This window comes from Arvicola amphibius, chromosome 10, assembly GCF_903992535.2.
Source record: "Arvicola amphibius chromosome 10, mArvAmp1.2, whole genome shotgun sequence".
Lineage (NCBI taxonomy): Eukaryota > Metazoa > Chordata > Mammalia > Rodentia > Cricetidae > Arvicola > Arvicola amphibius.
The window spans coordinates 107618033-107636536 of NC_052056.1; the positions used below are offsets into that span (position 1 = coordinate 107618033).

Genomic DNA, 18504 nt, shown 5'->3' on the forward strand with positions numbered 1-18504 from the left:
TGCATAAGACTTACCTCCTGCCCTCAAATAAAACCTAAAATTCAACTTGGGACCCTGACAGTCACTGGCCCACTTGTTCCTCTTCTAGACGTGGGCAATATTAAACAAACCTCTTTTCCTGGCTTTTCATTATTTCCTGTAAAAATGGCCTACTGAGCACTAGTGGCTGAGCCAGTTGGAGCTCCCAGGACCCTAACAATTCTAGTTACATGTGCATGTTATAACGTATTCATGACTAAAACGGTACCACAATTTAATCTTGGGTTGTGCAGGTGGAGATTTGGTTTAAAAGCTCAGAAGAGCCAACTATATACCAACTCTTTAGCACACTTTACAGGGGTCTGGATTAGGCTGCCTGGCTTTGAGGACTCAGGAGGTGAACAGCCTGCATACTTACACAGAACAGGAGTGGACAACAGGACGTAAGCAGTGGTAGGTTCCTAAGTAAACTACCACTGCCAGACTCCCCCGAAAGAACCCTATACCAAGTACCAAAATAATGCATTTCCTTTTGCCGTACTTCTATACAATTACTTACCTAATGTGCATCTAAGCTTAGGCTGAAGTTTAATGAAAATTTCATCTCTAACTTCATTCAGACAGCGCTCTATCTCTGCAAGTATTTCTGATGTCAGTTTTTTAGAATCTTCACCTTAAAAAAGAAAGTCAGAATGTTATCATCTCATTAATGCATCTTTCCAGAAAAAAAACTGAGATAATAATAAGAATGAAAGTTTATCAGTCCATTTTGCAGACAAAACGCAAAACACTTTTCTTTGATTTTTTTTCAAGATAAGGTTTCTCTGTGTAATCTTGGCTGATCTGGAACTTATTTTGAAGAGCAGGCTAACTTCAAACTCAGAGACCACCTGCCTCTGCCTCTGCCTCCCAAGGACTGGGATTAAAGGCGTGTTCCCTCACTGCCCAGCAAAACACATTTCTTATTACGCCTCCCCTGCGATATGCCATAGGTTCCACTGACACCTGTCATCAGGTGCCATCTGCCCTTACTACCTGGATGAAATCTCAAGGAAAGTCTTTCTCAAAAACAACAGATGCAGTAATATGCACGTCAGAACGACAAGTGCTTGACATTCCCATCTCTGACCTGAGAAATCATTCCTACAGCTTCATCACACTCGGAAAAGCTTACATTCTCAATTAAATGAGCATTAGGCAAGACTTGTGCTATCTGTTCCTAGAAAGTAAAAGGAAGAAAGGAAAATACACAACACAGAACAATGAAGCCCATACACAGTTAACAAGATGAAAAAAACTAATTATTCTGTATGTGGTTAATATAAACTAAAAGCAAAAAATTAAAATTCCAGTATCAAATTTTGCTCTTCTCAAATCATCAGTGAACTGTCACCTACTCAGCACCGAGGTTCTTGTAACTATTTATTTAAAAACCGGTACGCTGGGGCTGGAGAGATGGCTCAGAGGTTAAGAGCATTGCCTGCTCTTCCAAAGGTCCTGAGTTCAATTCCCAGCAACCACTGGTGGCTCACAACCATCTGTAATGGGGTCTGGTGCTCTCTTCTGGCCTGCAGGCATACACACAGACAGAATATTGTATACATAATAAATAAATAAATATTTAAAAAATAAATAAAATAAAAAAAAACCGGTGCGCTAAAGGCGATAATGCCTGTGAAGAACTGTAAACCCACAAATGACTGATGCATGAAGAGTCTCAAAATCAAATTAAAACAAAGTCTTACTTAATAAATCATAACTTCTAAATATTTATGCCCAAAATTGGTTAAGGAACCTGAGATATGTTTTTCCATGTAATAAAAGAAGCATATTTTTAATTTTTCTTGAAGATTTATTTTATCTATATATGTGTGTTCCTGATTGTATATATGTCTACGGCATGTGGGCATGTAACTGTGGAGACCAGAAGAGGGTGTTAGATCCCCTGGAACTAGAATTACAGGCTGGAGTGTTGGGAACTGAACCCTGCAAGAGCAGCTAGTGCTCTTGACTGCTGTGTATCTCTACAGCCCTGAGAAGCTATTTTAATAATTCTTTTGGGAAGCCACTCAACAAAAACTTTAATAGGCACATTCAATAACCTTCTAGGATACTAATCTGCAAAGTATTCAAGAGTTCCATGGCTAGGGTCATGATGTGAACTCATAATAGCAAACGCAACAGGGAAGCAATGCACAGCATCCACAAGTGACCTAGCAATCCCCATTACACCTTTTAGGATTTTAACAAAGAAATACCTACAGTGCTCAGGAAAAAAAGCTTGCAACACCAGCAAGTCTGTCAAAGAATAAAAACAAACGAACAACCTATGTGCAAGCAAAGTCAGATAAACACACACAAAGAGACTTCAGAAAATTTCCAAAAGGTGAGGAGTCTCGACAAATATGAGACTTCGAGAGCCACAGTCTCAGTGTGGGTGCAGGGAGAGGCCAGGTGATCACAACCAAAAAAGGAGCAGAGATATGCAATGCTGGTGTGCGACAAAGGTGACACCAGAAAAGGTGTCTGAAAATGAAGAGAAAATGGACTTGGCCTCATGCCATACACAATTAACCATTTCAGTACCAGGGCCAGCAAGCTGTCTCAGCAGGTGAAGGCCCTCATTGCAAGGCTGACACCTGAGCTCAATTCCTAGGACCCACATGATCAAAGGAGAGACTGACTCCTGAAAGTTGATTTCTGGCACGCGTGCGCGCACACACACCCACCCCACCAAATGTAATTTTTTTTTGTTACCGTTGTCTTTTTTTTTTTTTGAGACAGGGTTTTTCACACCACACCAAATTTAATATTTTGTTGTTATTTTCTGAAACAGGGCTTCTCTGTGTAGCCCATGCTGTCCTGGGCTCTGTAGACCAGGCTGGCCTCAAACTCAGAGATCTGCCTGCCTCTGCCTCCAGAATGCTGGGGATTAAAAAACTGTACCACCATCACCTGGTATAAAGTATTTTTTTAAGTAAAATACAAGTTGTAAACTAGGAGAGGAATCAGCAACATATATCTAACATAACATAGCAACAAAGATATAAAAATTGCATCCAAATAAGAACATGACAATCAACAGAACTGATATTTCACAGAAAGTTGGAGGGAATGAAAAAATACATTTATGTTAATAAGTACACAAAGGGGCAACAGATCAATATTTTCCAATTCTGAGAGAGTCAAAGCCAGTCTGAAGACCATTGTATGCACTAATAGCAAACTCTGAGTGTGAAAACATTGCAGGGAATATGTGGATTGGGAAGGCATTGCGGGAGAAGTGACACTGCCCACTGGCAGCTGAGTAAACACACAACTGGACTCCATACCAGGAGGTCCCACTATCCCATTCCCAAGCAACCAGACTGAAATACTTGGGAGAGAAAAACAGCATTTGCACTAATCAAGCAGACCTCCTTATCAGTATTGTCTACACACTATATAATCAGTATTTGCATAGCATTCACACTGCATTAGGAATAAGTAATCTAGAGATGATTTAAAATGCATGGGATGGGCTTAGGGTAGAGCTCTATCTTAGCATGTGCAATGAGGGACTGATTCAGCATCACAAAGTAAAATAATCTTGAACATGATTTCAACATGGGCAACAGGCCTAAGCAGATCAACCCTAAGTTCATTAAAATGTAAAGTATATGGGACAATATGCAACTGCATTATATAAGCATCATGCCATTTCTAACAGAGAACCCTGGTATCTGCAGGATGTCCTAGAGCTTTGGTGTTCCATAGACACCAAAGGATGACTGTATTGATGTGTTTCTACCATTCATTCATTCATTCATTCATTCATTCATTCATTCATTCATTCATTCATGTGTGCCTGGAGGGTGTGTTGGACGCTTTTGTCAGGAGTGTGTCTTCTCCTTTCACTGTATGGCTTCTGGGGATTTATACCAGATCATCAAGCTTAGTGGCAAGCACTTTTACCCACTGAGCTATCTTATGGGCCTGAGGATGTTTTAATGCTTTTTGGAATTAAAGAAGGAACTAAAATATGGTTCAATGATGCATGCTAATAATTGAGCATGCCGGAGGCTAAGGCAGTAGAAATGCAAGTTCCAGGCTAGCTTGGGCAATTAGAAAGACACTGTCTCAAAATCAAAACACACAACCTGTACAGATGTATGTGTATATATACACACACAGATATCCAAGGAGTGTCGTCAAGGGCAGAGTGCTGGGAATTACAGGTGGCTCCATTTACTACGACACTAGTTGTTCCACCTTACAAACTTCAGATCTGACTGAACAGCACTGCAGTGGCAGCTCTGGGGTCAGTCACATGCTGGCACTATCTCCAGGGTCCCTGCCTAGGTCTCTACAGAGAACAAAGACTGCCCCTGGCTTCTTTTCCACATGCTGTGAGACAAAACTCGACATTGACATCTTCCAACTTAAGAAGAATACATTAGCACAAACCTGTGACACCATGCAGGTGATGTGTGTACCAAAGTTTATCTGCTTGGTGGTATTTTCCAAACAGCCTCCCAAATACACACTCCTCTCTGGAGCACACCTCCGCCACAGCGTTCCTCAGCGTCTCCAGGTGCACCAGGGCTGAAAGGATACAGTCTAGCCAGCAGAGCGCCTCAGAGTTTTTCCACTGGACACACAGAGTCCGGCAAAGTGATAAACATCTGCTCACAGACGGCGTTTCCAGGGCAGAGCCTTCACTCTGGAGGAGCATTCCAGAGGCACGAACTGTGGCAGGGTCTTCTGTAGGAACCACGTCCATATTAGCAGCTTCCAAAGTCTCATTCTGCTCCAAGGAAGCAACAGTCCTGGCAGGATTCTGGTGACCAGTGTTTTCTGTTGAGTTTGATGTGGTGTCACCACACACCTTTCCATTGTATTTACCATTCAAACTCTGTTCACCACCAGTGACAACGTGACTTCTAGTCTTCTTAGAATGCACTGGAAGAGGTGAATTCTTACAGGTGGTTTCCAATCTCTTTCTTTTTTGAGGCTTATTTTGAGTGTGACAGTCTTCCAAATCAGGAGAAATTAAATTAGTAAGTGATTCAGACCCCAAAGGATAAATGCACTAGAAAGAAAACATAAAATTGTTTTTTTAAAAAGGCAAACAAACCTCAATGATAATCCTGTCATAAAAAAAACACCACAATTTTACCATTCATGTGTTGTGAGAATATCTCTAACAACCCAAATTTCAGAGAACTAGAGGTAATCAAAGTCTGCCCTCCCCAAGGAAAATTTCCCTAGTTAATTTGCATCATCAGATCATGAAGCCTGGCATAAAGACACATGCCTTTAATCCCAGCACTTGGAAAGTAGAGTAACGTGGATTTCTTTGAATGAGGCCAGCCTGGTCTATATAGTGAATTCCAGAATAGCTAGGACTACATAGAGAAATCCTGTCGGGGGTGGGGGGGGGGGAGAATTACAGTAAATTAAACTAAAAGAAAGCATTACTTTGGCTTTAATTAAAAATACATAAATAAATGTTAAGTAAATAAAAATGTCAGCAACGTAAAGAAAGACTATGTGTGCTACTTTGGAGAGAGAGATGTAACCTATGTCATTTAAAGCTGGGAAAGTTTGGGGTTTTTTGTTTGTTTTTTCAATATAGGGTTTCTCTGTGTAATAGTCATGGCTGTCCTGAATTTGCTGTGTAGACCAGGCTGGCCTTGAAATCAGAGATCCACCTGCCTCTGCCTCTCAAGTGCTGGGATTAAAGGCATGCGCCACCATGCCTGACGGCTAAAGTATTTTTTAATATTTATTTATTTATTTATTATGTGTACAGCATTCCTTCCATGTGTGTCCACATACCAGAAGGGGGTGCCAGGTCTCGTTATACATGGCTGTGAGCCACCATGTGGTTGCTGGGAATTGAACTCGGGTCCTCTGGAAGAGCAGTCAGTGCTCTTAACCACTGAGCCATATCTCCAGCCCGAAAGTATTTTTTACATAAAAAATTTGCCAAGTACTTTCTATGTATCTTATATGTTCTGAGATCCATTTTTATTATTCTTACTTATGTGTGTCTATGTCTGAGTGAATGTGGTGTATGTGGATGCCCAGAGGGCAGAAGAAGGTTTTGGATCCCTAGGAGGTGGAAGTCACAGGCAAAAAAGAACTACCTAAGGTGGGTTCTGAGACTGAACTCAAGTACTCTTAACCTCTGAGCCATTGCTCCAGTCCCTGTATCCTACATTTGAAACAAGTCCAAGGGCTTGCAAATATCTCATTTTAAAAAGCAGGTATGGGAGCACATACCTTTGATCCCAGCATCTAAGAGGTGGAGGCAAGAGGATCTCTGAGTTTGAGTTTGGGGTCAAGCCTGGTTGACAAACCTAGCTTCCGGACAGCCAGGGCTGTTACACAGAGAAAGCCTGTCTTAAAAGGCCATAAACAAACAAACAAATAATAAAAAACCTATGCCTTCAACACTGGTATGGCACACTGGTGTCCTTGAGGGAACTGAAGAGTCTCATGTTCCTCAGTCAGTCCTCCGGACTGTGCTCAGCTGTTTACAACTTTGGGGGGACAGCAGGATACATGAGGCACAGGAAGCCTGCTAGGCTCTGTCTCATCATGCTGGAGCCTCAGGAAAAACTAAGATTCCCAACTGACTGCCTACATGGAGCTAGCTCAACAGCAGCAAGCACTATGGCTAACACTTGGTTGTTCCAGCAGACACTACTATATCCATCAGAAGCCTTGCCTGGTCAACCCAAAGAATAACAATACTAAATCATGTCATTACTCAGGAAGCTAGGACGTTCTCAGGTAATTTACCTCATAGCTACAAGTATGAGGCCCACACTAAATTTCCTTTCCTTTCACACAATGAACTCCATGTGAGCACTTGCATTTTCAGCATGCAGACCAGCTCTGTACTAACCTGACCCTAAACCTCATGCCCCCAGAGTTTCTAAATCCTGCTTTGCCTGAGAACAACACTTAAAAGTAAGTAGTGAGCCAGGAGTGGCAACATATGCCTGTAATCCTAGCACTTCAGTGGCTGAAGTGGGAAGACTGTAAATTCTAGATCAGTTTGGAATATACTGCTTGCCTCGAAAACCAAATCTATCTCAAAATACAAAGAAACGAAGTAAGCAAATCACTGTGTATAACTGAGTACCAAAGTACTCCTTATCACTGTACCAAAGACTTAAAATGTTAATAAGTAAATCCATAGCACAGCAAAGCCTCCCTCCTGAGGGCTGGGATTGAAAGATCTTGACTAAAGGCTAAATGGGAATGTATCGTTCAAGGGTGGGTGGTACTATGAATAATATCCATTGTTCTCAATGTGTTGTCAAACTGCAAGATCAACCCAACCCTTCCATTGGTCGCCTCTGCTCCACAGGGTAGCCTGAGCCATTTACCCCTCTCTGATAGGATCAGCATATAAATGTCTAGGTAGTTTTTAGAAGGAAGGGAGGGAGGGAGGGAGGGGAGGGAGAAAGGAAGGAAGGAAGACAACACAGCTCTTCCTTCTCACCTGGTTCACTTTCCTCACCACTCCTTCACCCCAGCTGGGCTGAGGAGGTCCTCCCCTTGAGCTCCTTTTCATGTGACTTGACAATGCCTGTCTCCTTGGCTTTCTTCTTACCAAACTGTCTGTGATTCCTGGAGTTTTTCTAAAATCTTCAACCTCTTAATATTGGCTCAAGACTCAACCCCAGTCCTAGTTTAACTAACCATTCACATGTATAATTAAGTTAGCTACATGTTTTGTATTCATGACTACCAAATCTTTACCACAATCTCAAATTCTCCATCAACTGTTGGACGTATGGCTTCAACTGTTTATTCCATCTACCTCGTTGATCTCAGTCTTCCTCCAAATCTTGCTTTTCAAACATCTTTCCTAGCTCACCAACTGTCACTCAATTCATCCAAGTGATCAGAAGGAACAACTGGGAGTCATTCTTGCTCCTGCTCTGCTCCATGCTGTTTCCCAAACCTCCTGCAAATCCTGTTTTGCCTTCGAGAACAGCTGGCCCTCTGTATCTACAGGCTCCACAGCTATGTAGTTAGGCCTATGACCACTGTGTCTGTACTGAGCATGTATAGCTTCCTTGTCAGATCCCCAAACAATATAGGTCAACATTCCATTTACATTGTAATGTGTCATGAATTATCTAGAAATGTTTTCAAGTGATGCAGGAGGATGCAGATTGGTCATATGCAAATATACTCTGCCATTTTACAGAAGGAACTTGAGTGTCCCTTTTATAAAAGAAAGGCAGCCTGAGAGGGACTATATAAATGCAATCCATCCATGGTCCATCATCTCTGCATTTACCCTTTTCCCCTGGAATACTGCACTTGCCTTTCAACTAGCCAGAAGGGAAAAAAAACAGCTTGTTTGCTTTCTGCACTGCTCTCAGAACCTTGCAACATTCTGTGAGCAAATACTCTGGGTTTTATCTCTATACAAGCAATCCATTCTGTAGAGATACCAAGTATGCATCCTATAATTAATTGTTATGCTTTCTACCACCAAGTGTTTCTGAAATGGAAGTAAGCAAACATCCTCTAAACCTGCCATCCAGGTCTTGTACTTACAATGAACTGGATACAAACTACATTTTCCACGACTCTTGAATGTCAAGAAAATGTGTTCACGGGTATATTCTAGAGAACATAGTAAGAGCACAGATAAAGCAATACACAGGCAGCTGTGGAGCAAGGAAAGCAGTGGTGTGGCTCTGTCCCATGTGGTCACTCCAGCCTGAAGATTCGGACTACTCCTGTTACTGCAGCACTTGGTGTTCAGCCCTCCCCTTTCCTATGGGTCAGTGGATGAGCTCAAAGTGCCAACAGTCTGCCCATGTGGTCTTTCTGGGACATCCTGAAGCTACCTACAGGCACGACCATAAGTCACCCACTGGGAAGTCAAAGGGGTTCATTATGAATGACAAGACAGTGCTATCACAGAGAAACCAGAGCTGTTAACTCTGGCAGAAACTGGAGACAGAGACAACTGGAGCCCCACCCATTACCTAGCCAGTCAATCCAGAGGCAGGCAATCTCACACAAACAGGAGACTATACCGCCCTTGCACCAGTTCCTCCAGATGCCTCACCCACCCATCCTTACTATGGACAGTTAGACTGTTCCTTTCTGTTCCCCAATCACTCTTCTGATCTATCTGCTATCACTCTGCCTGCCTTGCACTCAAGTACAGTTCCCGTGCTCTCAATGTAGAAGCACAAACATGACTGGCAGTTTCAGGCCTCCCAGTCTTAGCTATGCCTGCTTCTCCCCATGACCACAAGACTATCCTCCTCTGATGGAGGAGGGTCTTCTATCAAATGAAATCTGTTGATTTCATTGGTTAATTAATAAAGAAAACTGCTTGGCCTGATAGGTTAGAAGATAGGTGGGTGGAGTAGACAGAACAGAATGCTGGGAAGAAGGGAAGTGAGTCAGATGCGATGAAGCTCCAGCCCAAGATGGACGTACATTAGAATCTTCCCGGTAAGCCACCACCATGTGGTGCTACACAGATTATTAGAAATGGGTTAATCAAGATGTGAGAATTAGACAATAAGAGGCTGAAACTAATGGGCCAGGCAGTGTTTAAATGAATACAATTTGTGTGTTGTTATTTCAGGACGTAAGCTAGTCAGGCAGCCAGGAGCAAGGCAGGACGCAAAGCAGGCCTGCGCGCCTCCTCACTACAGAATGGCGCCCCCGTGCATAACTGAATCCACAGAAAGCTTGAGAAAGCTTGGAAAAATAGAGTAAAGCATGTTTTCTTGGTAGCAGCAATTTCTCGGGTCTGGCTCTGCTTGCTAGAGGCAAGCAAGCGCTCTCATCTAAGAGAGGCTTCCTGACTCAGTTTTAGCTACAAAACCCTGCAGCTCTTTTAAGAGGTCCTGCCTCAAAACACTTAAACGGTATTGATGAAAAGCTGAACGCATGCTTTTCGGTTTTCAGCCGTAGCAGGAAAAAAGCTGTGCCGTTTTAAAATGCCGGCTTTCTGGGCCGTCCTGCCAAGGCAAACTCTGACTCTTTCAAGCAGGCGGTCCTGACTAGGGAGCTTTTGAGTGTTGTTTAACACTGTTGCTGCTTGCTTGCTGGCAAGAACATTGAAATGCCAGAGTTATGGCAATAAAAATGGCTACAGCCGGTACCTCTGCCATGAGGCTGGAAAGCTAAAGAATGGGCTGGATCCAGCCACCAGAGTCACGGCTTTAGTCCTACCGATATTGTTTGGTAAATTAAAGACTCATGTGGTCACAAAAAGAGAAATAAACAGTAAAAGAAAGATTCAAAGTCGAAGAAAATGTCTAAATGGTTTACAGTGTGTTAAAAATATATGCAGGCTAAAGGTTAAAGTTCTTAAAAGTCAAAAAAAAAAAGAAAAAAAGGAAGTAACTAGGGTGTGGTGGTACACACCTTTAATCCCAACACTTGGGAGGCAAGGTAAATGGACCTCTGAGACTTCAAGGGGCAGAGGTAGATTGACCCGACTTCAAGGTGTGGTAGTACACACCTTTAATCCCAATGCCTGGGAGGCAGAGACAGACAGATCTCCGTGAGTTCAAGGTGTTGTAGCACACACCTTTAATCCCAGGCTGAGGCAACTGGATCTCTGTGAATTCAAGGACAGCCTGGTCTACAGAGTTATTCCAGGACAAAGATATACAGAGAACCCGTCTCAAAAAATAAAAGTAAAAATAAACGAAATAGAGTTAAAATAAAGCCACATAAAGATGGAAAATATACAGAGAATCTTGATACTGTATGCTATTATGCTCTCTTTGAATTGTTTGAATGCTGAGGAAGGAGCAACAGCTGCTAAAAGATATTTGTTTATAAATGCTGCTGAACTAATCCAACATAGATATTTTGAAAATACCTTGACTTCAGAATTTGGATATAAGGATAGGATACTTTGGAAAAGAGATTCTTCTTTTGTTTTCATAGAGGATGAGACCCTATGGATTGCTTCTATCCCAATTTGGTATGATAGACCACACCCTCCTGAAAGGTTGCTGTGGACACCCTCAAAAAATTACTTCAACTGCTGACTGAGATGAATCTAACACACAGGTTATATACCATAAAAGACCTAATTAACTGCGCCCCTATACAACAGGAAGAAATTTGGAGAGAAATAACTATGTCCATATTCCCAAATATTGTTTATAAATGTTCTTTTACATTTAAAGGTGGATATGATATAGATATGAATAATTTGCATTGGTATGGATTTTAAGGTCAATTTTGTTATATGTATATGTATTTCTGATCTTGATTAAGGTATTGTGTATATCCTTCTGGAGTTTTTGATGGAGTTGAAGAATAGATAGATAGTAATAGTTGTTTTCCTTTGTTACGATAAAAGATAAAATAGATATAAATATTGTAACTGTAATTCTTGCTTGACAACTGTTTTGTTATATGTAATTTTACTATGTTAAAGTGAAAGCCTTTTTTTTTGTTTAAACAGAAAAAGGGGAAATGATGGAGGAGGGTCTTCTATCAATCTGTTGATTTCATTGGTTAATTGATAAAGAAAACTGCTTGGCCTGATAGGTTAGAAGATAGGTGGGTGGAGTAGACAGAACAGAATGCTGGGAAGAAGGGAAGTGAGTCAGATGCGATGAAGCTCTGGCACAAGATGGATGTATGCTAGAATCTTCCCGGTAGGCCACCACCATGTGGTGCTACACAGATTATTAGAAATGGGTTAATCAAGAGTGAGAATTAGACAATAAGAGGCTGAAACTAATGGGCCAGGCAGTGTTTAAATGAAAACAATTTGTGTGTTGTTATTTCAGGGCATAAGCTAGCCAGGCAGCCGGGAGCCAGGTGGGAATGCAGACCGCTGCTCCCTTCTACACTCCTCTTTCCCTTAGGCCTTTGCTCGAATTTCACTTTTTCTCTCTCTTTTTTATTCTTTTGGTGTTTTGATTTAGTCTACTATTTTAGATTTAGTCTACTATTCTCCTAACTCAGTTGGTCATCAGACCTCAAATGACAAAATTACAGAATTCTGGGCAAACTCTACTAAGTCAGTTTCTGCAAGTGAGACCAGAAATCTGCTTGGTTTATCTGGGGCAGACAGAGCTGGAATTAGAAGCCCGCAATCACAACTCTGCAGATCTATGAAACGTCCTGTTTCTAGAACATGTGAATCTACTTGTTAGTTTAAAAAAAGTATCTATTTTGCAAAAATAACTGTTTTGATAATTAAGCATGCATAAACTGTTCATGAACAAGACCCTCAATCCCAAGTACCACAAACCAAAAGCCAACATCAAAGCAAAGCCATTCTACAATTATGGGCCTCACCTTGGAAAAGGTGGCGTGGCACACCACACTGTGTTCAGTGTCCTCTAAAGTCATTGCCTAATGGTTCTGATGTCCTAGGGCAGTCCCTACAGGGACTTGTAGACCCAACAGAAAGCATGTAAAATGATGGCATTGTCCTCTTTATGTGGTTTCATTGATGCCTAATGTCATATATCATATATAAACTTAAAATAACTATTTTGTGGGATTAACACTGGTTATTTTTTTTCTTTTTAGATTCTGTTTGTATCTGAGTGTTTTGCCTGCATATATGTACATGCACCCAGGAACTGGAATTACAGGTGGCTGTGAGCCATCATATGAGTGCTGGGAATAGAACCCGGGTCCTCTGCAACATTATTAAATGCTGAGCCACCTCTCCCTATTTTTTATTTGACAATATTTTAGAAATAAGATGACAGCTTTATATCAGCAAAAAATATGATGTGTAAAGTTCTGTATATGAGGATAAAATATAAATGGATCTGAGAGTGTTATCTTTGATGGGAGGAGGGCTATGTATTTTCTAAAATGCCAAATTAGTTTGTGGATCTCTTTAACACCACAAACTTTTGTTTGTTTTTGTTTTTTTGAGACAGGGTTTCCCTGGGAAAAAGTTTTAGCTGTCCTGGAACTCACTCTGTATACCAGGTTGGCCTTCAACTCACAGAGAACCTTCCCAAATACTGGAATTAAAGGCATGCACCACCACTGCTTGGCTATACACTGTTTTGATATAACCAATTACCAAAATACCCTTCCAGGTAAAATGGAGATTAATAAATACTATATGCCAAGGTATAGTGGTGCACACCTTTAATCCCAGTGCTAGGAAGCAGAGGAAGGCGGATTACTATGAGCTGAGGCCAGCCTGCCCGACATAATGAGTTCCAAGATAGCCAAAGCTACACAAGTGAGACCCTGGGAAGGTTGGGGAAAGGGAGTAGAAGGAAAAAATAACTACTATATGCCAAAAACTTATAAGGATCCCTACAAGGTTAATAGCAAGTAACAATAACAATAAGTTCAATTGGAAAACAGTAAATGACTTAAAATTATTTGTCAGAGATATTTAGAAATTGACATTACCTATGCATTCAAAGTCTATACTCTGAAAAAGATAAAATTAGTAAAAATTTAAACAATGAAGAAAAGTAAAATGCTGAAAGCTATATACTATGTAACATTAGTACTTTACCTGAAGATCCTCACACAGAAACACAGATTCTTGGAAGTTAATCTGGTAAGTTTTTAAGGTGTTTAGCTTTCCTTTTGCTCTACAAGCAGGGCAATACCCATCTGTTGTAACTTTAGCTGAACCATAATTCTAAAAGAGAAATAAAGCAAATTAAAAGACATTCCTAAAGTATATTAATTTAGAAAAGAGTTAAATGGAAGGGTAACCAAAAAAAATGCACAATTTCCCACTAGAAGGATTCTGGCAAGATTAAACACAGCAAACAAATGAAATCTTGTATAGTCTTAAACAGTTATTTCCAAGTAAGATGTTTATAACTTTAAATATTAAATTTTGAGTGAAAAATACCATCAGTTTAGTTTATAAGAAAAAAGTAACATCAACTGCCAAGGAAAATATATAATGTACATATTTTCAAAGAGTAGAAAACCGTAAGATCTAGGCATCATTTCTACTTTCACACATCAATAAAAGAGAGGTAAACAAATTATAATAATCTTTCGCCATTGCTGTAAGATTTCCGTGGAAGACAGAATTTTTTAGGACTTCATAAAATGAAATTTAAAATTTTAAGTTTCATTTATAATTTAAATTTCAAATACAAGAGGGGAAAAAACCAATTTTTCACTGAGGCCAAAAATAAGTTCACTAACTTTTCCCAAGTACCCCAGCGTGGGGAGTGAAGATATCCCTATATCAGTCCCTGGTCCAACCCGTGGCAAACCATTTCCAATCTTCAGAGAATCCATCAATCCGAGTCATTGGCTAATTTATGCCACTTGGAACATGCCAATAGCACTAATGATTTTTCAATGAATCCTGCAAAAAAAAGTCAACAATTAAATAAAAATCCTATTTACTCTAAAAAGAGCTTTGCTATTTTATGAGAGATATTATGAGTATTTGTGAGCTACAAATCCTTAGATAAACATCATAAAACTATGGTCCTGAAAATACCTAAATGCATTTAGATATTTGCAAATGGTTGAGGAGAGTGATCACAGGATGCATTTTTCTAACACACAGAAAATTAAAACTTTTCATAGAGATGGCTACTGGTTAAAACAAGCGAGTCAATTAAGTGTAAGGCCCTAAGCTTTCAGTGTGTGTGCAGTTTGAAGCAACCCTGTCAGCATTATAAAGAACCTGAATCTTTCGGGCGGATTGTTCTACCACAGAAAGAAAATAACAAAATGAACAACACATTTTATACCTTCCTACAGTTTTCGACCACTAATTCTTCACCAGTTGGGAATACTTTTTTGTTTGAAGACAGGGTCTCACTAAATAGCCCTGCCTGGCCTTGAATTTGCTACATTTGTGGACCAGGCAGACCTTGAACTCTGTTTGTGGCTGCCTCCCTAGAGTTGGGATTAAAAGCCTGCAACTAAAACCAGCAGAACACTGCATTTAAAAAGTCAGCAACAAAACAGTATGCTCTTTGTAAATGATCTGTATCAGAACAAACACATAAGTATGTCTATAGCACAAATTATATGTGATAAGCAGGTATTGAGTATATACAGAGCTGACCCCATTCAGAAGATTTAGGAGACGGAAAATTCTTAGACACAGCTCAATACAAGGGGGAAAAGTGCCTAAAAACACTTTAAGTACGTACTTAAAATACAACAAAACCAGATCAAAAAGTTCTTTTAGGCCTTAGAGAGAAGCTAGTACTTAGCCAGGGAGTTGTTAAGCGTAAATCTTGCTGAAACAGGTGGCCAGCCTCATCTACAGAGCAAGTTCCAGGATAGTCACAGAGTTACACAGACAAACCTTGTCTCAGAAACAAAACAAAAACATATACACACACAAATACATATATGGAGTGTGCCCACACCTGTAACCACAGCACTTGGGAGGAGAAAGTATGTAAAATTTAAAGCCAGCCTCAGCTATAAATGAATTCTGTCTTCCTGAGCTACATGAGAACCTGACAAAAGAAAAGAAAAAAGAAAAGAAAGGAGGGGAAGGGAGAGGATGGAAATGAGGAAGAAAAGGAAAGGAAGGAAAGAAGGGTCGGAAAGTAAATGAAGCTGTACTGTAACACCTAAGTTACAGTTACCATCCGAGCTACTTCCCGATGATGGAAATGGTGCACCTTCCGTCAGTCTGCATTCACTATCAAAGAGAAACCTGCAGGCTCCCGAGTAAGTCATCAATGAAACTTTTATCTACCTGAGGATCTAGGAAACTGTCTGGAATGATTCTTTCTCAGTGTGGAAGTAAAAATAAGAATCCTCCAATCTGCTCTCCTGATCCTAGTATCACCCACTATTTCAATAGGAGGACAAGGCATATCCAAGCATGGTTGGTACACACCTTTAAGCCTTTAATTCCAGAGCATGGATCTCTGTGATCCCACCCAGGCTAGGGAGTCTACATAGTGAGACCTTGTCTAAAATAAAAAAGGATTTAAGAAAGTTAGAAAAGGATGGAAGGAAGGGAGAAGGAAGGGGGAAAGGAGGAAGACCGACTCAGCAAGAAAGTGGTAAAAAACACCAAACAGTATTAAGACACTCCCCTCCCCCAAAGAACATGCATGTTTAAAATACCAAAAGTAGACTCTCCATGTCTTTCACTCTGTCTTATACAAAATCCTGGGGTGGTTCTTAAATTTCAATTTGTCCCGTAACAACTAGCTTCATTATCTTTTCTCCAAAAGTAACCTGCTCCTTCCTGTATGGTGCCTAAAATTTGCCATCTTTGAGCTTGCAAACACACTAGAAAAGTCTGACTCTTTTACTCTCATCTTTCTCACGCATGCCCCGTAAACGCCATCTGTTGTGGACGGCGCTTTGGAAATATTTTGAACCCATCACTCTTTCCATTCCTATCATTGTCAAAATGACAGCTCAGCTTCCAATCACCTACTTAATCCACCCAAACAGCTCAGAACAACCTAAAGGTCATGACACGAGCTTGTTACAAGGGGGAGACCAACCAAGTTTTCCAGTCCTCATCCCCAGCACTTTCCTCTCACACCCCGCCCCCGTCAATGTCCGTAAACATTGCAGAGACCCTAAAGGGAGTTATCAGCCTAGAATGGATCCAGTTAGCAAACAATCACGAGAGGGACGCGATTAATTAAATTTAATTCACTGCATGTGCAGTGTGGAAACTTATAAGAGCTTTGTACCCGTCGGAGATTTATCTCCCAGCTAGGCATATGAGGGGTCAAAGGCAAGGCCAACAGACTTAAGTCCGAAGCAAGGGGTCGACTTTCGGAGTCCAGTTCTGCTTGGTACCCAACCCAGCTTCCCGAATTTGAGACGGACAGGGCCACGCGAGGTGAGCTTCAAAAGCCAACCAGGGAAGCCCAAGAGGCGCGGCGTTCCGTTACCCTGCCCATTTTCCACACTCTTCGTGGAGCGGACACAAACTCTGGTTTCTGTTCAGTGTTTACCTCTTTAAGCCCAAACGAACCCTGATCCCAGTCCGCACCTCCATTCTTTACACCAGAACCTCGTTCTCAGCCCATCCTTTCACCGTGTCAACGTCCCACCCGGGGCACTGCAGCCGCCCCAATTTCTACTTCCCGAGGAAATTAACTCTCTCTCCCTTACCGGCCCGTTGCACACCCCTTCTTCGTGTAGAATCGGTCCGAACTCCTGTTCCAGCTTGAGCTCCACACCATCAACCCGTAACGTTCAACCCACGTTCCCCTCGGATGGCTCCTCCCCCACCGCCGTCTCCGCTAGGAAAGCAACTTCCGCTCGGGAGTCCGCAGCCAAAGAGTCCCCCCCCGTAACACCTTCCTGAAGAGCGCGCCCGGCTTGAAAGCCCACGGGCACGGCGGCGGGGAAGGGGAAGACGAGAGCACTTCCGGCAAGGCTCCGCAGAGGCGTGGCTTGGCCTCCCGGGAGGCGCAGGCGCACTCGGGACTGCGGCGCCCGTAGGGGCGGGGCCCGCAGCTGCAGGGCTGGCGAGAAGATGAGGGGGAGGGGACGTTTCTGGAAGCTGCTGGAAAGCGCTTGAGCGACGGAGGTGACGTCAGCGGCCAGAGGGCGGGGCCTGATTAAAATTAGTGCGCGGAGGGATTACGCGGCCGAGGAAGCGGCCGCCGGCGTGCAGGCCTAGTGACCTGTGTGTGGTCCTCCCCGGCCCGGCCATCATGGCGGCTGGCGTGAGCCGGGACCGTGGTTCCCCCAGTGCGTCCTCCCGGCCGGGGCGCCGCCGTACGTGTTCACAAAGGGTCACCACACACGGAGCTGTCCCTCCCTTCCCTAAACCCGTCCTTGGAGGCCAGGGGCTTTTCCTTTCTTCCCTCTCAGATCTGCTCACGGTAAGGGGAGTAGCGAGAGACAAGCCCAGGGACGTGGTGAGCCTCGACCCGCGCAGCTCGGCAGCCCTGCCTCCTCCGACTTCCGAGGAGGGCCGTTCTCGAGTGGCCAAGTTTTCCGAACTGCCTTCGTAGGGAGGTCATGTGGTGCTTAGGACGTCGTGCCTGACTGCGTTCTCGAGGACATCCTAGGCCGGGAGTCCTCTGGGTCGAGTGTTTCCGTGGCCTGGGACGAACACTTGGGAGTCATGCCTGGCATTGTGGACTGCGGTGCTGTGGGGTTGCCTAGGCGGTCTTAAACGCCTGCGATCTGGCGGAGTGCTGATGGCTTTGGTAGCGTGCTGTGGAGAGGGGAACGAGTCCGCTGTAGGAAGAAATTAGCCAATAAAAGAATTTCAGTTTGTGGTACTTAGGAATGCAGATCGCTGAGCGGCCCAACAGACTTTGTTAGGGTTTTTTTTTTCCCCCTCCCTCAAGACAAAAATAAAGTGGTTAGGTTTTGCTTTTTTGCGTTTCACTATATAATTAATGTACCGGTATATTTGCTCTAAGAACGAACTAGCTAGATTTCTTTTTGTATGGATTATGAAATTTTGAGGAAGTATTTGTTAATGAAGTAGTCAAGATTAATAGGAATATTTCTTGTTTAACATGTTATTTCCATTTTTAGAGTGGGGCACACTCTCCATAAACACTTGCTGAATGTCAACTTATAAACTGAACAATCTAATTG

At 42.3% G+C, this 18504-nt stretch overlaps 1 protein-coding gene across 2 annotated transcripts in view; it reads right to left on the bottom strand.

Annotated features, from left to right (window-relative positions):
• Nucleotides 1–17281, bottom strand: part of Uspl1 (ubiquitin specific peptidase like 1) — a 34873-nt gene extending 17592 nt beyond the window's left edge. Inside the window, exons 1-5 of one of the 2 annotated variants that reach the window (XM_038346182.2) lie at nt 17056–17281; nt 14140–14305; nt 13487–13615; nt 4426–5050; nt 539–652 (exon numbers count right to left, since the gene is read on the bottom strand). In XM_038346182.2, coding sequence (XP_038202110.1) covers nt 539–652; nt 4426–5050; nt 13487–13615; nt 14140–14235 — 964 coding nt within the window. In that variant the 5' untranslated portion in view covers nt 14236–14305; nt 17056–17281. Of the gene's footprint in view, nt 1–538; nt 653–4425; nt 5051–13486; nt 13616–14139; nt 14306–15811; nt 15834–17055 lie in introns of those variants that run through there. The other variant, XM_038346183.2, reaches the window with a different exon arrangement.
• Nucleotides 17282–18504: the final 1223 nt, after the last annotated feature.